Here is a 15,878-nt window from a genome sequence, read left to right on the forward strand (position 1 = left end):
CAATTCTGTGTTTCCCTCTCTCTTTGTCCCTCCCCTGTGCTCTCGCTCTCTCTCTCTCTCAAAAATAAATAAACATTTAAAAGAAAATCTCCCTGGAGAGATCTCCCATGCTGAGCACTGTAAGCCAGGATGCTAGTGAGATGTTTCCTTGATGGGGAACCAATGTCACGGAGCGTCCTAACCAGAGGGGCCTGGGGAGATCGGATTTCTGTTTTGAACAGATAACTCTGAGTATCATGCAGAATAGAGATTGTCAGGGGTCCCGGAGCAGGAACAGGAAAAGCAGTCCAGGGGTTCCTGACAAAGCACAGGGTGGGGACATCAGTGGCAGTGGGGACAGCAGTGCTCATGGGTTCCCGATACGGCACACAGGATGCAGCAGAAGGAACTTGCTGGCGGATGGGACATGGGAGGGGCCGATAAGGAAACGCTGCGAATAAGATATAAGGAAAAGTCGCTGATTACACTACAGACGGTGGTAAGTCCCAAGCCCGTATGTACCTGCGTACGCGCGGCACAGAGCTCTCTTTGTGGCCTAAGCCCACAAGTGACCACATATTATCATTTCACTTTCCATTTCCATGTGACAACTCATGTCTTCTCTCCCCCCCCCCCCCAAAGCAGACTCCTGATTTTCGGAGTAACTTCTACGGCCCCAGCACTATGGCAAGTTCATAGTAGGCTTATTGTCACCAAGAATCACAACGATATTGGAAAAACCTCGCAACATTATTTCTCCATCTCACAGCCCAGGAATCAGACTCCAGAGAGACCCGCTTGCTCCGGGGCACGCGGACAGTGAGCACTGGGGGCTCGATGCACGCCCAGCTGGGGAAGCCAAAGTGCCCCAGTCCATCTCCCCAACAATCTTGACTAAACTATTGATTTTGCCACATGCAAGAAGATTAAAAAAAAAAAAAAAACAGGGCACCTGGGGGGCTCAATCAGTTCAGCATTCGACTTGGGCTCAGGTCATGATCTCACAGCTGATGAGTTCAAGCCCCACGTCAGGCTCTGTGTCGACAGCTCGGAGCCTGGAGCCTCCTTTGAATTCTGTGTCCCTTCTCTCTCTGCCCCTCCCCCTGCTCCCACTCTGCCTCTCTTTCTCTCAAAAATAAATAAACATTAAAAAGAAAAACACAAAAAAACGTAAACGTAGTCTGAAATGATACAAATTCTGATGTCACAGTAACTTTGCCTTAGCTTCCTGATGGAGCCTTTAGTAAATTAATAATAGAGCAACCAAAAATAGGTCCTGGGATAGAAGAATCTTCCGTCTAATTTTTTTCTAAAATGGCAACTGATGATTTTGTTATGTGAGATTCTCCAGATCAGAATGTAAGCAGTGCACTTCATTTAGCTGCACGCACACACGCGAATAAGAGCTGTGACATTATTAATCACTATATTCAGTTATGATTGATAGACTTTTCTGCGGGGAGGAAAAAGTGGCTCAGATACAATCTGTCCCAACAGCTCTACGATATGCTAATATTTTCTTCAGATGAAAGAGGAGATGTGTTCAAATACCTGCTATAATAGGCAATTAATACCAAGTGCACCAAAGGAGAGGTGATAAAAGTGGGATTAGGAGAATATTATAAATTAACCAAGAGCTTGTGTGTTTTAGTAAATGGCCTCATTTTGAGTTTGACACAGTCTTTTTATTAGGCAAACAGACTGCATTCTGGTACATTCGCTCATGCTAATGTGGTGTTCTAATGTGAAGGTACGTTTATGAAATGGTTGTGATTCTAATGACTGTTGCTTTATTTCTCAAGCAATAATTTTTTAAATTTCTTTCTCTCTCTCTTTCTTTTAGGAAAACTCACCTATTTAAGAAAATGAATCAACCCATTACTTTTGTCTCTTCCGCATGAGGATATTACAAACCAAGCAAGCTGCTCAGGACCCCTCATTATTTACTAATTGCTTCTGAAATGATTAAGGCTGCAGGTGTCCTACTCCAAGGCACCGGGGTAACCCCATAAAAACCTGTGTCAGATCACTTGGTGTCCAACAGACAGAGTAGTCATGGCTGGCTGGGTGGACCAGATGCTCTGACATCATGGCGCCCAGGCTTAAAAAAAAAAGCATCCCTGATTTGGGTGGCAACATGGTACGGGAGCAAACAGCCCGGGGCTCTGGATGTGTCTGTTTCTTTTTCTTCCTTTTTTTCTTTTTTTATGCCTTTGACTGAATTATACATGCTTGAATTCTGGTCTTCAGTTAAGAACTTTTTTTTCTTTTTAATATAGGGCCATGGGGAAGGGTCGTGACATCTCTAAACATGCCCTGTGTCCTTCTGTGGGTCAGATAGCTTCCTGTCTCTCAGTTACTCCCTGGTCACAGCTCACAATAACCATCCACCCCACTTCCAGTAACAGGATGAGATTTTCTGGCATTTCCACCCCACGTTTAGGGAGTAGGGGGAATTGACAAGAGATAAAACAGAGTAAAAAGCCCCAAACTTGGGTTAGCCCCCAGCGCGCTGAAGCTTTGCCTTAGTCCTTTGTTTCCCTGGGAGATTCTTCCGCTGGAGAATGTCACAGGCCTTGGCCCCTGCCACTGCGGCAGAATGAAGCTGGGGGCCTGAAGGGCCGGCGTGGAGCATCGAAGCCTGAGGACGAGGGAAGGACCGTGACAAAGGCAGGATGTCAGTGAGGAAAGGAAGGAAAACTCACGAATGCCCCCTTGAAGTAGACGCTACTTGCATAAAGAGAGGACTCTGGTCGAAACAAAAAACTCCACTCGGGCATACGGAGAAGGTGAGCAAGAGGCTTCTCTGTGCCGGACTGGTCCTCCCGCAGACATAACGAAGAGCCACGTCTGCTGAATGCAGAGGAGGCATCCATACCTCTCCTACACTGACCTCGGAGAGGCCGGGTGGGTTAAGGGCAAGGACTCTGGAACCTCGTGGCCACGGCCGGACTGCAGCTTCTCTGCCCACCAGCTATGTGGCCTTGGTCAAAATGCTCACCCTCTGTCCTCACTTCCCTCCATATCAGTGTGGGGTAAGGATAGTAGCTGCCTTGTGGGGATCCCCTTGAACGAAATAATTTTTTTAAAAATTTTAATGTTTGTTTTTGAGAGAGAGAGACACACACACACACACAGAGTGCAGCAGGGGAGGGGCAGAGAAATAGGGAGCCACTGAATCCGAAGCAGGCTCCAGGCTCTGAGCTGTCAGCACAGAGCCCCACCCAGGGCTCGAACTCACAGACCGCAAGATCATGACCTGAGCCGAAGTCAGACACAACTGACTGAGCCACCCAGGCGTCCTTTGAACGAAATAATTTAACACCATACAATATTTAGAACAGCTCCTAGTAAGTGCTCAATCATTGCTGTTATTCATAGAGCTCGCAAAATTCAAAACGTTACATAGTGTCCAAAGGATTAAGGCCCGGGGCCTGGGGGATCCTTTCAGTGGCAGGCTGAAGCGGATGCTGTCGGTCGCCTTCTGCAAATCCACTCACCCCTATTCCTTTCCCCTTCTAACAAAACCCTCCATTTTCCATTTTTGGTCAGACATGTACCCTCCGGTGGCCCTGTACTTCAGGGGAGGGAGTCAGGCCACAGCCCCAGGAAGTAATCAGGGCTGGTTCAGGCCAGATGTGCCCGATTCCCACTAAATGCCTCTGCTTCCCTAGGGAGACTACAAGGGCGGAGAATTTAACAGAAGAGAGACCTCAAGGACCCATCGAGCAGAGGCCAAGTCATGGCACAGAAGAGGAGCAAAGGAAAGAACATATTTGTGACCCAATGTAAAGCAAGGGTCGAGGGAGTAAGAGCAAGCGAGGCAAGCACAGGACTCAGGGTCCCTTCTGAGTAGGACCCCCTGCAGCGCCAACAGGGGACCAGGACCAGGTGGAGCCAGAAGATGGTGCCCTGAGGACTACCTGGGCTAACAGAGCTTCTCTTCTCCCACATACAGCCCCCACCCCCACCCACCCCGGGATCAGGCTGCAGCTTGTTCCCATGAAACCAGGGATCCCAGTCACTGAAAGATGGAGACATGGGACCTGAAGGTCATCCCGTCTGGCCCCCCCATCCCACCCCGTGACCGACAAGAGAAAATGAGGCTCAGAGAGCCCCAAGGCCCAACTGGATAATGAGCGGGAACGTGAACCTATGTTGGAGGGTCTAAGTGTCCGTGAAGAAGGGAGAGGCTGAGGAACCAAACATCAGACCAAGCTCGCTGCACAATTAGGAAACACAAGCACTGGGGTTCGGTCGGTTTGGGAAACTAACTGCTAACTATATGTTAGTTTAGGAAGGTTAGGGGCGCCTGGGCAGCTCAGTCGGTTGAGTGTCCGACTTTGGCTCAGGTCATGATCTCGCGGTTTGTGGGCTCGAGCCCCGCATCAGGCTCTGTGCTGACAGCTAGCTCAGAGCCTAGAGCCTGCTTCGGATTCTGTGTCTCCCTCTCTCTCTGCCCATTGCCCGCTCACACTCTGTCTCTCTCCTTGTCTCAAAAATAAATAAACATTAAAAAAAAAAAAAAAAAGGAAGGCTAGACCACACACACCACTTAGCAAAGTCTGGCTCCCAAAATTCAGAGACATTTGCACGCATTCTTGGCTCTAACAAGCCATGTGGACTTATATTTAAAACAAAATAATGAGCACTCTCTCATTCCCAAACCAGATAGATCACCCGGCGGTGACAACATATGTCTAAAGACAGCCTGTTTTTAATAACTCCCAGGTATTCGTCTCAGCCTCCAGCACTCATGTGCGGACCCTTTGCGGGACAAGAGACTTAACTAGAAATACGCTACGACACATAGCAAACAGGTGAGCATATCTGGTTTTGTTCTATTTATTTGGGGAGTGGTGGGAAGGGAGGAGGTTCACTGGTGTTCCAGCCTCTCCTGTAGAGGCAGCTGGCATAATAATCAGACAGTGATGGCTGGCTTTGTCCAACTGCTCCAGGTGCTTTACACGCTGGGTGTTTTTAAGCCACACTCCAGCACTTCTGTGAACTAGGATGTAACAGGAAGTTACTCAGATAGGAGGGTGGAAAGCTCTCCGGAGAAGGGAAGAAGGGAACGGTGTGTTTTGATCTGCAAAGCCAACCCAGCTAGGTGTCTCCCCAGAGAGCCCACTGATAGGTGTGTCTTGCCCGACAGCCCCTTACGGGAGCCAGTTTGAGCTGGATGGGAGCTGAGGACCTGTGCCCAAGTCCCCCTGGGTTGCCCTGGAGTGAGTCACCTTTTGCTCATTACAATACTAAGATCGCCTCCCGTAAGCGGGGTTTTTCGCCATTTTGTTTTGAACATACGAAGTATGCACACTAGCATGGTGACCTGCTGGCATGTGCCATTGAGCCCAAGTGCCTATGTCAGCCCCTGCCCTCAATACGCGGAATAAAAGCTTCCTGTCCTAACCCCCCAGGGAGACAGTGCTTTGAGAACGATCTCCCTGTCTCCTTACTTGTAACAGGTAATACAAAGTTCTTTGCTTTCAACATTTCCTTGGGCTGAGTTCAGTTTGATGCACCCCAAGCAGTAAGCCCCTTGGGCTCAGTTATTCTTTGAGGTGATGTTATTGTCCCCACTAACGGAGGAAGAAACGCAGTGATAAGAGCTTGTCGAGGCCGCTGGTCAATGGCAGAGCTCCAAGATGGAGACCCAGAGCAGACCGGGTCCCATTAAAAAGACAGCCACAGGCACTCGGTGGAGTCACTTGTCCTCAGCAGAGCAAACCAAGACTTATTTGAAGTTTCATCTTCTCCAGGAGTGGAATTTGAAAGCCAGTCAATCTGGAATTTACTGGTCAGCACAGATGAGGTCATCTGTCACGTGGGCCCTCTCTATTCCTCCCACTCCCAAAGAAAGCTGAGGTAATCCGCCTCATAAGACCCCTTGTCCTCCGCCCCAGGGAAAATGACCTGGCCTGAAACAACCCTTACTTTCTGTCCGCTAACAGCTTCTTGCCCAGCCCCCCTCTCTCTATAACCCAACTCCTTGCAGCTCCCCTCTCCTTTGCTTCCTGGGATGGTGCTCAATTCATGAGTGGCTCAAAAAGCCAATTAGATCTTCACATTTACTCGGTTGAGTTTTGTGGGGTTTTTTTAAACAGGCCCCAGGTCAGTCTTGTCCTCCTCCACCTGCGTGCCCAGAATCAGGGTCCCAGGTAGAATTGGGGCTGCAGTGGATGCTGCCCGAATGCACCGCAGGGCACTCCCCGGAGCTGCCCAGGGATTTAGCGCTACTGCAGTCACCCCTCCTCAGCTTTCTCCCCAGAAGTTGCTAGAAAGCTGCACTGTGGAAGCCCACTGATTAACTCACTCCTAACCAGCAGGAGGGCTTCCCCCGCTGTTAGGATAAGAGGGAGGGGGCTGGGGTAATAGAGGAGTTAGATCAAGGGCTGGCTCGTGGTGGAGTCCCCTTTTAACTGTTCTCATCAAAGCCTTATCATTGGTAATTTCCAATCCCGGCCTAGGTCCGCACACGCCACGCTCGCTGAAATGCGCTAATTTTTTTTTTTTAGTGTTTATTTATTTTTGAGAGAGAGAGAAAGATTGTGAGCAGGGAAGGGGGAGAGAGGGAGGGAGGTAGAGAATCCCAAGCAGGCTCAGCACTGCTGGCGCAGAGCCCGACACAGGGCTTGATCTCACCAACCGTGAGATCATGACCTGAGCTGAAATCAAGAGTGGGGTGCATAACTGACTGAGTCACCCAGGCGCCCCTGAAATGCTGTATTTTTGATCCACGATGGTGTTTATGTTGATATGATGATTCTCATAAATGGTTGACTTTCCCAGGAGTATTTCACGATTAACACAGTTTATAGAGAGACAAATTAAAAGTGTACCATAAATAATACCAATCAAATGACATATTTCTTACAGAGTAACAAATGAACCATAATAGCAAAACCAAATAATTACACCAGGGTTCTTACTAGTAAAGGCTATAGTTAAACCAGAGTTTTAGGAGTATATAACGCTAAGAAATATCACATTGAGATGAATTTTCTGGTGTCAGTGGTATCATCCAGGGAAATTTAGACAAACATTTTGTGGATTTCTGGCTATTTTTTATTTTGAAATGCATGAAAATCTCAGAAGTTTCAAAATGGAAAGAAAATTTGTCACATTTCAAACCAACATATTGAATCGGGTAAATTAAATCATGATTCTCAAACTGCTCGCATAACTGACAGGCTCAAATGCATTTTAAAAGGGGTCTGATTCCAAGCCCAGAAAGCCACCAGCCTCTCCTCCCCTGCTGGCTGTGTGCAACGATGTCCAAACGGAATCAGCAAACAGAAGCAGAGCTATCTGCCCGTCTTCTACAGGTAGTAGCTTCTGTGGCTAAATTGCTCCATACTTAACTATGTATCGCTCGGAGTTTTACCAGTTCTTTTTACCATGCTGCCTTTGATTGGCATTTACTGCTGAAAAGCAGGAGTTTTCTCTTTCTAAAGAGATCCTGGCTTCAGCCTTCGACAAATCCAGAAAGGACAGCCGTACTACTGAGGCTTTAAAGTTAATACAAAAGTGATTAATATTCCAGGACTTCTGTTGGCGTCATTCATTCATTCAAAGGGACGCCATCCCAGGCAGTGGAAGCCACCTGAATATAAGCTTTCGCACGGGCTCGTTACGGGATCTATTTGTCAGACAGCTTCGATGCGAGAGCACAGACCACGAGGTGTGGCTCATTCTATTTCATCTACCTCTGCTAACAATGACTTTTGACAGAAGAGGTGGGAGGAGGTGGGGGGGAAGAATTTTAAAAGATCTCTATTACCTTTTCTCCTACTTGGATTTCAAGTTCTTTAACTGTCCGACTGCAATTCATTTCATTCCCACCTCCCCTTAAAAATAAAAATAAGAGCTTTTTGTTAAAATGTTTTAACCAAACAAATGCTTATGTAGGGTATGCAGAGAGCAAAATGATAAGTATTTCTAAATTATATATTTATAAGCGCACCGTATTTCTTAAGCACTGCTGTCGGTCAGCAGTGTGGACCTGGGCAAGTCCCTAGCTTCTCCGTGCCTCAGTTTCCTCACCCATAAAATGAAATATACTAGCATTTCTTCCTCCCAGGTAGTGTTGGAACTGAGTACTTAGTGCTGACACTTAATGAGCACTTCCTATGAAGAGTCCCATCTGATTTAATCCTCAGGACAACTGTGTGGGTCAGGGGTCATCATCGTCCTGGTTTACAAAGAGACTGAGGGAGACGAAGGTCACGGGTGGAGAAGTCGAGGTGCTGGGCCACACCCCACACCCCTCTGCTCTGCTGCAGTCCTCTGTTCTGACCTCTAAGGGGTTCCCAGTCCACTCCGGGGACCTCAGCCGCGCTGTAAAGGACTCCATGGTGGAGGTGTATCTGTACCATCCCCGTGGCTCCATCTGCTTTTATTAACGAGTTTTTATCTCGCATTATGCATGTGCTTATAAACTAGTTCAGAGCCCCTCCTTGGAACAAACTGGTAGAAACCTACAAGCATAGAAGCCAGGAACAATCCACCTGAAGGAACAGCTCTCTGGGTAAAGCAACGGGTGGACGGACACAGTGGCATGAAGCCGAGGGGGCCGGAGCTCAGCACGTCTGTCCCAGCTTTGCTAGCTGTCGGTGGCCATGGAGACCAGAGCACGCCCCGCAGGGCAGGGGACCTGGGTGAGTGCAGGGACAGAAGCAGACGCCAGCTCGGCAGCGCTGTGGCCATGGTAAGGGAGCTGGACTTCATACTGGGGTAACCGGAAGCCACTGGAGCGTTTTCAGCAGAAATCAACTTCATTTACGTTGGAGGAAACTGAGGCTGGAGGATTAAGTGCCCAACTTCAACACGGAAACTCGCCAGGAATCCAGCCTTATGATTCTATATTAAATGTAATATTTTTTATGTCTTAATTATGTATTGAAGAGACAAAACACTGTTTTTAAGATATGCTTAAGATTTAAAGAAAAAAAATCAGACAAATGCTTGTGTACCCACCGTCAGACGGAGAACAGAAGCAGCGCGGGTGTCCCCGGAGCCCGGCGCGAACTCGCTCCCAATCTCAGCCTCCTCGCCCCCCTCGCCCACCCCGCCTCAGCCCGCAGGGCAACTCCTCGGCCCAACTCCATTCTGGCCCTGTTTTTCCCTTTCCACGTGGCCTGACATCAGGGCTTGAGCCTATGCTATGGCAAGAAGAGGGAAGGGCCCCTGTGTTCCCGCAGAAAGAGACCTCAGCCTTACAGATTCTAGGCTGGCAAATACTTTATTCCCCGCGTATCAGAGAGGCCTTCCCACTGTCCCACACCTGGGACCCCAGCCTCAGTCTATGGTCGGTCCCCTTGGCCAGTCTGGTTTCTCCTCTCACTGCCTTTCCTGTCCTCTCTCTGACTGTGCTCTGCGGCTTCCCTGGCACGTGCCTACGTAGGCGTTTCTTTGCATTTGGCTGCCGTAAGCTCCTCAGCCGTCACCCTTTCCAATATCTCTCTTCCCTATCCTTTCCCTGCCCGTCTGGAAATCCAATAAGAAACCTCTTGGCCTTCTCTTTCTCTCCACTGTGTCTCTCACACCTGTCCTCTATATTTTATCTCTCTTTGTCTTTCTGGATAACTGCTTTGGAACTATTTCCCACTCCACTAATGCTCCTTTCAGCTGTATTCAATCCACGACTTTCACCCAGCCACCAAATTTTATATCTACAATTATTATTGCGTCTTCCAGTGCCAGAAGGTCTTGTCCGTACTTCTCCAAATCTTTCTTTTTTTTTTTCCTTTTGGCCTCGTATTTTGTATTTATATATTGAGTCCATTCTTTCATTTCTCTGAACGTTCTAAAATAGTTGTAGACTTTATATCTGATAGTTCCAGTATTTCGAGCATTCGGATATCTGATTCTAGGGGACACTTTCTATTGATTTGCCATCCTCACTCTTTGTCTCTTCGTATGTTTTCAGTATTTTGTGTGTGTGGTCTGATATTACTGGGGACTCTGGAAACTCTTTAAGGGCTAAGTTGAAAATGTATTCCTCTACGGAAGGCCACACCCAGTCCAGGACCAGTTTTAAGTAAATTTTAAGTAAATTCCTAGCCTAAGACTTTTCAGACCACACAAGTAGCATTATTTCAGCACTGACGTGCATAAATATTGACTTATTGTCCTTTACCCAAAAGCAGCGTGGAAATAAGTAGGTTTCCTCACTGTGCCCTTCTGTGATGCAGATTCATATTTATAACTTGTCCTTACAGGAGGGTTTAGGCGTCCTAACTTTATATGTCCTGGTCTTCTGTTGGGTCCCTCCACCTTGGGCAGGCCCTCTAGGGTCTGTCTCCTATCCCCTCCACTCCAAATAGCCAACCAAGCTGAAACACAAATCCACTAAGACTTAGCCAACACTCTCAGCGCAAAAGCTGGCTTTAATCTCCATGTCAGGTTGGCCTCTAACGAGTCTACTTTCTGGCCAGCTCACGAATGAATGAAAATGTGTGTATAAATTTTATCTGATATCAGTCAGTTTAATTGTTTCCAGTGGAAGTGTGTTCATGGATATAGCCTACCATATTACTGTATTACCATACTACCGTATTGCCGTATTACCATTCTACCATATTACCGTTTTACCAGAGGGAGCATTTCCATTCACTATAACTCATTATCTCCAACAGTAAAGAAAACTTGGCCTCAGGAGTTAAGTCAGTTTTCAGCTAAACCTTTCAAATTTAGTTTAAACATTTAGCTTTTTATGTTTAAGGAAGTAGCTTGTGATCCTTTTCGTCTCAAGCTAATTATTAGACTGATGTTTCACAATTAAAGGAACAAAGACAAAAGACAGTAAAAGAACTCTCCTGCTTTCGGGTTTTCTAGTTGTTTAGCTTTTCCGACAAAGAACATTCAAATGAGGGGACTGTGTACCTTATCACAGATGGGGACTGTTTTAGGTTAGGAGAATCAATGTTCAGTTTATAAAACAGTCATTCTTTTGAATAAATCTGGAGATGATCTCAGCCCACCACTTACAGATCATTAACGAAACAGAGCACAGGGAAGTCCCTGGCCACCTCGGGGCTAATACTTCGTCACTCTTGTTGGCGCTGCTGCAGTGATTCTTTTTTTTTAATTGTGGTTAAAAAAAAAACAAAAACCCTGCATGACATAAAATTTCCCATCCTGATCATGTTTAAGCGTGCAGTTTAGTAGTCTTAAGTATATTCACGCTGCTGTGCACCACATCTCTGAAACCCACGCCCATTGAACAACCCCCTGCACGCCCTCCCCTCTGCTGCGTGAATTCTTACACCTACGCTGGCAGCCACGATTGCTTCAGTCAGGAAAGCTATCACGGCAAAACTTGCTAATATTTCAAGATAGGATTTAACTCTTAAAACTGCATGACTCCTGAGAAAATGCAGTTTATTCATTTAGAGTCAGAGAATCTGAGTAATTGTTTTACTAAAACTGTCTTTCCTACATCATGCACTAGAATCAAAGAACCTTCTGGCTGATAGAGACATGAGGGTTCAGACCCTAACACTCCCCTTTTGCAGGTAAAGCAAATGAGGCCCAAGCGCATGCTACAGTTATAAAATACGAAGGAGCTCATACAGAGATCTCTTTAAAAAATATTTCATTTCTAAATCCTAAAACATGATCACTTTTGAATTAGAGACATTAGACATAAAACTAAAATGAGCAAATTTCTACTTTGCATCTTAATATTTTTACTTCAAAATTAAAATGTATTATTTTCAAACCTGAAATATACTGCACATAATCTGTGTTAGCATGGTCCTAATTTGTTATGTTTCCATTTCTAATATAGTATTATTTCTTTTATCCTGAAATATATCCTACATTGATGTTAGAGACTTCTCCACATAAACTTCTGACTGAGGATTGATTAACTCCATTAAATTCTATATGAACAAGCTCTACTAGCTCATCTTCCATACATATCTGTTGACCTGACTGCCTCCCACGACCTTACGTCCTCTCTCTTATCATTCCATAATTCACATTTTCATACAAACAAAAGAAACCACTTACCTCTTTATAACATTTATATTTAGGCCCATTCCACCGAACCTGGACAGGAATTCAAGGTAAGGAATGGTCCCAGAGCTGGTGACGGGGATCTACATTCAAACAAGAAGAATGATAGCCCATTAGAGGATTCGGATCCGAGTAGTAGACAGCAAGGAGGTCTCCTGGTGTAGGACAGGGTACCAGTAGAGGGATGGGTATTCCAGGAGGCATAGCTGCTTCACCCAGGTGTCTGAGTTGACATACATACTCAGTAAACTGGGTACAAACAGCATCAGTGCCAGCTCAATCTGTGATCAATTAAAAGTCAATGAGTTGTCTACAAAATTGTCTGAAATCTGGTTCTATCTAAAACATAAAGTAAAATTAGGGGTGCCTGGGTAGGTTCAGTTGGTTGAGTGTCCAACTCTTGATTTGGACTCAGGTCATGATCCCAGGGTCATGAGGTCAAGCCCCTCATCAGACTCTACGCTGAGAGTGGAGCCTGCTTGGGATTCTCTGTCTCACTCCCTCTCCCCTGCTCGCAGGCTCTGTCTCTAAAATAAAAATAAATAGGGGGCGTCTGGGGTGGCTCAGTCAGTTGAGCATCGGACTTCGGCTCAGGTCATGATCTCATGATTTGTGAATCTGAGCCCCATGTCAAACTCTGCGCTGACAATCAGCTTGGAGCCTGGAGCCCACTTTAGACCCTGTGTCTCCCTCTCTCTACCACTCTCCCACTCGTACTCTGTCTCTCTCTCTCAAAAATAAACATTAAAAAAAATTAAAATGAAAATAAAAATTTTAAAAGTAAAGTAAAATTCATAGAAATATATTCTAATATATATTTTATATGTATTTATATGTGTATATATATGTATATGTATAAATGTATATAATATATGTATTTGTCCCCAAGAGGCTCTGGACACAGCACAATTTTACCCTCTGAGTGTCATGTGCCCTTTCTGTACATTCGTATACTTTAAAGGTAGGAAAAAAAGCGCCATTTTTAAATTAAAAATTCTATAAACGACATTATTGGGTCAAGTGGGTCAATATGGACTATAGGTTAAAGTATTATCTCAATGTTTAATTTGCTACTGCTGATAACTATACTGTGATGATGTAAGAGAACAGTTTTTATGTTTAGGAAAGACACAGCGAAGTTTTTACAAGTAAATAACCAAATATAAGCAGCTTCCTCTCCAACAGTTCAGAAAAAAATCATGTATCCAGTGTATATGTCTTGTAGAGCGTTTGCGCCTCCACACAGACCACTCATGGGACACAAAAGATCACAGGAGAAGCAAATGAGATTATGTGTTCACAACAGGCAAATCCGGGTAAAAGGTCTATGGGTACTATTATTTGTATTATTCTTAGTCTTACAGATTTTCTCGAGGTTTGAAATTACTTCTAAAGAAAAAGTCTAATTTTTTAAAAAGTGAAAATAGTTATCTCCCCCCAAAAAGATTAGGAAACTAAAGTTAAAACATGGAATCCATACAGATATATTTGATTAAGCCTCGTGCAAACACACAAAGTACGGGTTTCCGTACAGCTGAGTGGTTCCAACGTCTATATAGTCAAGTTTGATGTTCACTTAGCCCTTAAAATTCCAGCCTCGAAGCCTACATGGCTACCTCAGTCTTCCCCAAAGGACAAATTTCTCTTTTCTATTTAAAACATGTGTGACTAGGAACTGGGACCAGAGGGAGAGTGTCACAGGGTGGGCCTCTGTGAAGACGTGTCCTGAAAACAACATCCATGATTTCTATTTCGGACAGAGTATTTTTTAGGAGACCTAAGTTTGGGGTAGACACCTCAAAGTCTGCCTGACCTTATAGAAGAAGGGCAAGAACGGAATATATGTGTTACTCCAAGACAGGAGGCCTCACGGTTTGGGGAGTAAGACTTCATGACGAGGGAGAAAAATGTACAATTACAGAGCTCATACTCAACAGATGGGCACAAGCACTACCCTTGGTGTCTTATAGGAGTTAACTCCTGTGTCCCAAAACCAGCCTCTGAGGGTGTGGTCATTTTCCACATTTCACAGAGCAGAGATGTGACCTCCCTGCTTGGTGCTACCGTTAAGTGTCAGAATTCTCTGTGACTCCAGAGCCCAAGTCCCTGTCATTGCACTAACCACTCTGCGAAGAAAGAAGGAAAGAAGGAAAGAAGGAAGGAAGGAAGGAAGGGAGAGAAAAAGAGAGAAAGACAAAGAAAGAAGAGAGGAAAGAAGGAAGGAGAGAGAAAGGAAGAGAGAGAGAAAGGAAGAGAGGGAGGAAGGGAGGGAGGAAGAAAGTCCCTTTACCTATTGAAGCTTGTCACACTTCACATTGTTACTTATGGTCTAACGAAAATTCTAATCTGGCAGCATGTTTTTGCAGTATGTCCAGCCTCCAAAGCTCAGCCCATTAAACAACCAAAGAATCTAGTCTAGAAGGAGAGAGTCTGCTAAGAATTCATTTTTTCAATATTTGAGATTCTGGCAAACATGTTTAAGGATTGTAACCACCCAAAGATGAATCACTAAAAGTAAACACTTAGACTGGGATGGGGGAGGGTGGTGTTTAAATCCACATCCATCATGTTGACAGGTGTGTTCAACGACACCTCTTTCCCCGGCGCTGCACACAACCTTTGGGACCAGACCACAGCTGTGTTTGTCTTCTCTGGAATCTCTTTGCCAATTCAACTTCATTTATAAAATTTTTATTAACATTCAGAGACTGAGGCCACCTTTATAAAAAGATTCACTCTACCATTAATGGAAACTAAGGTTTAGGGCAGTGCCTTCCAAGCGATGTCTCATCGTTTTTACCCTGACCAGTCTTCAAGACAGTCCAACATTCAAACATTCTCAATGTGGTTCTTAAAATAAAATTAAAGCTAAAGTGAACCCACTATAACTGGAAACTTCTTTTCTAACGTTGAGAGTGAAATTCCCAGGAAATATTTTGCCAGTTTTTTATGTTTCCAGTTAGGCTTACATTCACTATTGGAAAAGGGATTCGTTGGTAAAAGAGCTAGAGAATTCACCTGCACTGTGAACTCCAGTGACTGGAAAGAGAAACCCTGCCTCCATTCCCAGTGAATTTGGCCTCCTAAAAATGCATGCCATTCCAGCCTCCTCGGTTTAAACATGGGTCACAGGAGCTTGAGGTTCTAGAAAAGCCATGCTTATTCTTTCAACTAGACTACCAGGACCTGTTTTTTAAAGTCTTTGAATCTCCACAGTTCTCAGTGTGTTCTTTCAAAAACAGATGTAGCTTTTAAAAACGGATACACATTTCACATTTTCTGTACTTTTCCTCTTCCTGCATAGCTGAGTAGCTTGGGAAGGTTGTCAAAATTTCAAATTAACATTAGATCATGAATATAGGGAGAATTAGCAGCAAAAATCTCTTAACTCTCCATTTGGTGTAAATAAAGTACCAGTTAAATCAAGCTTATGAGGAAACCAGTGCCGGGTTTGCAAGGACAAATGTTCTTTAAACACAAGAGAACAGTACCGGCTGCACTCACGACTGGGGGCAAATCCAAACCACAGTGAGTTACCACCTCCCACCTGTCAGAGGGGCTGAAATCAACAACACAGGGAATAACAGGTGTTGGCGAGGATGCGGGGGAAGGGGAACCCTCTTGCACTGCTGGTGGGAATGTACGCTGGCGCAGCCACCCTGGAAAACAGTGTGGAGGTTCCTCAAAAAGTTAAAAATAGAGCTACCCTATGATCCACCAATTGCACTTCTAGGTATTTACCCAAAGGGTACAAAAATACTGACTTGAAGGGGTACACGCACCCTGATGTTTATAGCAGCACTACCAATAAGAGCCAAACTATGGAAAGAGCCCAAATGTCCACCAACTGATGAATGGAGAGAGAAGATGTGAGG

At 45.2% G+C, this 15,878-nt stretch overlaps 1 protein-coding gene across 6 annotated transcripts in view; it reads right to left on the reverse strand.

Moving 5' to 3' along the window:
* The window catches only part of EFCAB6 (EF-hand calcium binding domain 6), a 239,900-nt gene that overhangs the window by 182,808 nt on the left and 41,214 nt on the right, over nt 1–15,878 (reverse strand). For 5 of the 6 annotated variants that reach the window (XM_039236383.1, XM_039236388.1, XM_039236406.1 and 2 more), the window contains 2 exons: nt 11,998–12,086; nt 7,763–7,829 (listed from right to left, as the gene is read on the reverse strand). In XM_039236383.1, coding sequence (XP_039092314.1) covers nt 7,763–7,829; nt 11,998–12,086 — 156 coding nt within the window. Of the gene's footprint in view, nt 1–7,762; nt 7,830–11,997; nt 12,087–15,878 lie in introns of those variants that run through there. The other variant, XM_039236395.1, reaches the window with a different exon arrangement.

This window comes from Hyaena hyaena, unplaced genomic scaffold (assembly GCF_003009895.1).
Source record: "Hyaena hyaena isolate Hyena2069 unplaced genomic scaffold, ASM300989v1 scaffold_4, whole genome shotgun sequence".
NCBI classification, from domain to species: Eukaryota; Metazoa; Chordata; class Mammalia; order Carnivora; family Hyaenidae; genus Hyaena; species Hyaena hyaena.